The sequence below is a fragment of the Pipra filicauda genome, unplaced genomic scaffold, assembly GCF_003945595.2.
Source record: "Pipra filicauda isolate LSUMZ 115617 unplaced genomic scaffold, ASM394559v2 scaffold11_size5308982_pilon, whole genome shotgun sequence".
NCBI classification, from domain to species: Eukaryota; Metazoa; Chordata; class Aves; order Passeriformes; family Pipridae; genus Pipra; species Pipra filicauda.
In genome coordinates, this window is record NW_024103652.1 from 4500043 (window position 1) to 4505331 (window position 5289).

Here is a 5289-nt window from a genome sequence, read left to right on the forward strand (position 1 = left end):
TTATAAAGGGGTTTTATGATACAAATTTGATAATCTCCCATACACATTGGCACTGTTCTAATTGGAGTTGTAAACCCATAAAATTCAAGTCCTTTGTTTTCATGAAGGCCACAAGGTTTTAAAAGATGCTATTGTACCGCCTAAAACCCATAAAATTGTCGCTAGGGACTGATTAAACAGTCCTGAATTGAAACAGTGCGGATTTTGTCTAGGTCCTTTTCATGCACAACAATGCCCTTTTCAACCCCCAAGACAAAAGGAGGTTTAAGGAGCGATTCTCTGGGAGATTCTTCTAAGATAACCCCATCCATATGGGAGACAAGGTGGCCAGCAGCTGAGACGGAAAGAAAAAAAAGATTTCGGATAACAGGAGGAAAAATAAAGGGAAAGACAACAACAAAAATCAAAACCATCCAACCAACCAACCAATAAAACCAAACCCAGGTGATACAGAAGCTGTGTTTCCCCAGGTCCTTCCCGCACATCCCAGAGAGCTGGACCGCTCTGCGCCTCCCTCTTGGCGCACGGCCCCCTGTCCTAGGAAGGAGACGCAGGTGGGAGGACCGGCATCCCTGGATTCTCCCCGGCCCGTCCTGCACTGCAGCTGGATCTGATCCCCCCGCACTGAGGCTAGAGGCGCCCCACCTGGAGGGGGCGCGGCCCCCTGGGGAAGGTTAGGCTGGGAGGCTAAAGGGGTCCTATTGCTGCCACCGTCGCGACGGGGGAGGAGGCCAAAAGCACACGCGGACATACGGGTTCCCATACGTGCTTTTGGTCGCCTTTCCCTGCGCGACGGCGGCGCCTCGTAACCTTGCTCCCCGCGGGCTCTCCGGCATGTGTAGACAGCACGGCACATCCCGGGGGCACATCTCGCCCGAAGTCACCTCCTTCCAGGAAATAAAATAAAAAATAAATATAAAAAAATCCACCCAAATATCTTCTGCGGGTCTCTTTTCCTCGACAGCCTTTCCTCTGCAGGCAGGTTGTCTGCATCAGACCCCGCAGGGTCTTCGCCCCAAATATTCCCTCTGCGTTCCTGATCCGCAGGTCCCGCCCGAGAGACCTGGGTTTGGCTTTGTGGGACTTTTTTTAGGGTTTTTCCCCTTGGCGGTTGCCAGGACAATTATCTTATTATTTTCACCCCGAAGTAATAAAATCGATAGTTCATCAAAGAGTTTCAAAGAATAATTCTCTTGGCTACAGTCAATATTTTGAACGGTTACAGGCTAACGTAAAGATTGGCTTAATTCTGGATGCTGCCTTTGCGTTTTAAGCGGCAACGTCTTTTTTTTAGAGCCGCTAAATCGGGGAGACGCTGGGCTCACGCTTCCCGTAGGAATTATCACCAAGCTTAGAGTGGGATGCTCACAGCAAACTTTATTCGCCCTTTACCGTCGCATGTAGATAAAATAAACGAACTTGAAAGTTAAATTCGGCTGGCGCAATCAAGACAATATTTAAGCTTTCATAGCACAGGAGGCAATCCTACGAAACAGTCCCAATCGTCAAAACTACTCTTCTCTGTAGAGAAAAAATTAATTGCCAAAACCAGTTTTATTAGTCGCTGGAAGAGTCAGCTATTTTAAAACACACTATGTCGCTAGGATGATCATTATTTTGTAACTAGGAATCTCTCGAAAAGGAGCAGGAGGACCGGAGGTTTTACAAAATTCGAGCCTCACGAGGCATCCGCGCCCTCGGGCGAGACCGGAGAAGGGGAGCATGGCCCGGGCCAGCTTCGTTCCGGCCCGCGGGCCACTGCCCCGGAGCCGCGCTCCGCCGCCCGGCCCGCCCGAGCGCGGCCTCCGCGGTGCCCCGGCGCGCCTCGGCGCTTCCCCGCGCTAGAGCCTGGGTCTGGAGCGGGCCGCCCCGCGCCCGTGGGATGAGTCCGGTCCCAGAGGGCGAAGCGCCGCTGTCACCATCCCCAGGAGACGACGGCGGGGTGCGCTAAGTGCTGGTACGCGGGGAAGACGCCGAGGGCGGCAGCGGGCGGGCAGGCTCCGTAACCCTGCAGGGCGAGGGCGGCCTGGGCGCTGCATCCCGCCAGGGCGCAGCCCAGCTTGGGCCGTGGGGTGGGTGGCGGTGGGCTGGCGGGGCAGCCGCGGCAGGGCTCCCCGTCCCGCACCAGCACCGGTACCACCACCCGGCGCAGCAGGGCGGGCGGGCGCGGCGGGGGACTGCCGGGACCTTCGCTGCGCGCCCGCTTCATCTTGTAGCGGTGGTTCTGGAACCAAATCTTCACCTGCGTGGGGGTGAGGCTGAGCAGCCGGGCCAGTTGCTCCCGCTCCGGAGCCGAGAGGTACCGTTGCTGCCGGAACCGCCGCTCCAGCTCCAGCGTCTGCGCCTTGGAGAAGAGCACCCGCCGCTTCTTCTTCTTCTCCTCGGCCTCCGAGCCGCGGACGGGAAGCGACCTTTGGGTGGAGTCGGGCAAGCTCATCTCCGGGCCACTCTCGTCGGAAGCTGGGGACAGCGAGAGGGTTAGAGAGAGGGGGCAGTCGGGCCCGGGGAGAGGGGCAGGCATTGAGGTAGCGATGGGCCGCTGAGAGCCGAAACGCCTCTAGCAGGGAGAGCTCTGGCTGTTTACCGGGCCGGATTAATCCCAGTAGTCAACAAGAGATGTGAGCCAACCCCTCCAAATAATTAAACCTAGCCCACGGGACAGACCGTGTTGTGTCCCCGCCAGTAATCCCCGCAGGGGCATAAGCGCTCCTCCGCGCACAGCCTAAGGGCTTGCGGACTGCTAGCCGTCGTGTTGCCTCCGTGCTGAAGCAGAATATGGGGCTGCCCGGTCCTTTCATAACTACTTTTCTCCCTCCGGTCGATTACCTTAATATTTAACTTATCCCGATGGGGTTCCCGCACCCATTCAAAGGATGATTTCCTTTTGATGATGCACACAGAGGTAGACGATAAACGCCGTATATCTGCGGCACAATTTATGTGTGCGAGGTGCGATCAATACGCTACACATCTGGGTTTGCGAACCGCAGCCTGCCCTCTACGGTGGAAAGTGCGTGGATCTAGGCAGTGGCGCCCAGGGCACTCCGCCGCCGTGCTGGGAGTCCACGCACGGAGTGTGTGCTCAGCTTTCCTCTGCGGAGCGTGGGCTGACCCGAAACCCCTCCAGCACAAAAAAGGCAGGATTTCTTGCAACAGTGAAACGGGGGAAAAAAATAATCCAGGAAGTGGACTTAAACGATAAACACAGAGAGACTGGTGAATACAGCCTGAAGTTTTGCTTTCTGTCAGAGCTGGGGGCATACACAGACTCACAGAAAAAATATCTTTTCTCTCTTAAGCTCGTGGCCGGAACGTTTCTGCTGTTTTATTGTTGCAAGTCAGTAATGTTCTATAATATTCCCAGCCTCGATCCCCCTGATCCTGTAGGCTACTTACAGTGGCAATTCGCTTCTTCGCATCTTCCCCAAAGGAAGCGGGGAAACAAATAACAAATAACCATGCGGAGATGGCAAATTCCTGTCCGTTTCATACTCACAGGGATAGTGATTTCTGTCTGTTTCTATCCACCCTCGGTACGGCGAGCCGGTGTAGTTCTCCGCTGAGTGGTGATGCTCAGAGGCTTGCTTTATGCTATTAGCATCTTGCTCTGGTAAATCCAAAATGCTCCTCACTGTAAAACTGATCCTGCCGGATGTGGCCATGGTAGGTTGTGCACACCCCCCAAGAAATATCACCCCAAACCGAACCCCCTTTCTTAAAAGCTGCTAGGAAAGGTCCGCGCCTGGTTACTGCGGAATCTCCCGGCTCAAAAGGACCTTCCTTTCCATCGCCACCTAACCCCAAATATTAGTGTCGTTTACAGAGGTGTCCTGTTTATATAAACAGTCCTCCCCACTGCAAACACTGCCTGCTTTCAAACCGTCCCTGTCTATAGGATGCTAAGTACCTGAATTAGTCAAGTGCTAAAGCCCTAATGGGAGTAGGTGTAACCCCCCTCTTCTGCCACCCCCATGAGAGAATAACCCGTTACCTCCCAAAGACAGCAGGAAACAGGCTTCATCATTACATATTCTGTCTGATTAGCCAAAAGTGGGGACAGATAATGGTAATTGTTAGCAGTGAATAACATCTTGGGTGGCATGTGGATGACCAACAACCACCCCCCTCCATCCGCCACCAAAGCCACCAGCGTCCCTTCTATCCGCAGACAAAGTGAATCCTCTCAGGACATCCGCAGAGCCTGCCGAGAGCCCCCTTCCCGCTTCTCTCTCTTTATTTCCCCCCCCTCTCCCCTCTGTCTTTAAACCTGGAAGGAATTTAAGTCGTTATTTGTTTTATTTCCCTGGACTGTTTGCAGTGCTACGTCTAGTTCTCTCTCATGTTATTGGCATGTTTCCTACCCTCAACGGGGCATTTTTCACACCTCGGCTGCGCTTTCGGCGAGGAAGGCTGGTGGATGTGTGCATTGAGGAATGGGATCTCTGGGTTGGTTTCTTTGGTTTGTTTTTTGTTGGGTTTTTTTGTTGCTTTTTTTTTTTTTTTTTTTTTTTTCCTCTCCTGGGCATGGTAGATGGAAGGTGCACCTTTCTCTCAGGAAGGGTGATGACGGGAGCTTGGCACAGTCTGTCCATAAGCAAGAGTAGGGACGTGGAGTAGGGGAGATCTTTTATTTTAACATAATTTCGTGTTGTACTAACCCAGGGAATATCCCATCGGGCGAGATATGTGAGTTACTCAAACGATTCCAGCTGGGAAGAGGGAGAAAAGATCAAACACGGTGTGCCCATTTATCTGCGCTTCTCCCGTCCCTGCCGACCGCCGTTTCATCTGCCAAAAGTGGCAGCAAACGATCCTGGAGACCGGCGCCCCGCAGGAGGAGGGTGCTGACACTGGCTCGGCACGGTCCGGGGACGACCGACGGCAGCTCCCGGGGACAAGAGCCTCCTCGCAGCCTTCGTCTCCTCGCAGCCTTTCAACGGATGTCCCCATCCCCCCGCGAAGCTGCGGTCAGTCTTTGCGAGGACTTACAATAAAATACGATACAGAAACATGCAGCCCGGTGTGGCGTTCAAATTCAAACCCGCAATGTCAGGGCTCGGTCCCCAGCCGCAGGGCAGGGGCAGAAGTGACCAATAGGGGCGATCTTCACGCAGATCGCGCAGCGTGGGTCAAGCCGTGGGGCCGGAGGGGTAGGAGGCGGGACACGCTCCCCACTCGCACGTCGCAGAGGCCTTCCCCAGAACTTCCCGCCGGCTTCGCGGGAGGCACCCAGCGCCCAGCTAGAAAACCAGTGGGACGCGAGTCCAGCTGGATGGAACAAAGTCTGGA

General features: G+C 54.5%; 1 protein-coding gene across 1 annotated transcript; it reads right to left on the reverse strand.

Moving 5' to 3' along the window:
• Window positions 1-1357: 1357 nt before the first annotated feature.
• On the reverse strand, window positions 1358-3976 carry NKX2-8 (NK2 homeobox 8). The gene is made up of 2 exons (XM_027726838.2): window positions 3497-3976; window positions 1358-2460 (listed from the first exon to the last, which is right to left on the reverse strand). The coding sequence occupies exons 1-2, from the start codon at window positions 3660-3662 to the stop codon at window positions 1916-1918; spliced, it is 711 nt and encodes a 236-aa protein (XP_027582639.1). The 5' UTR covers window positions 3663-3976; the 3' UTR covers window positions 1358-1915.
• Between the last annotated feature and the right edge of the window lie 1313 nt (window positions 3977-5289).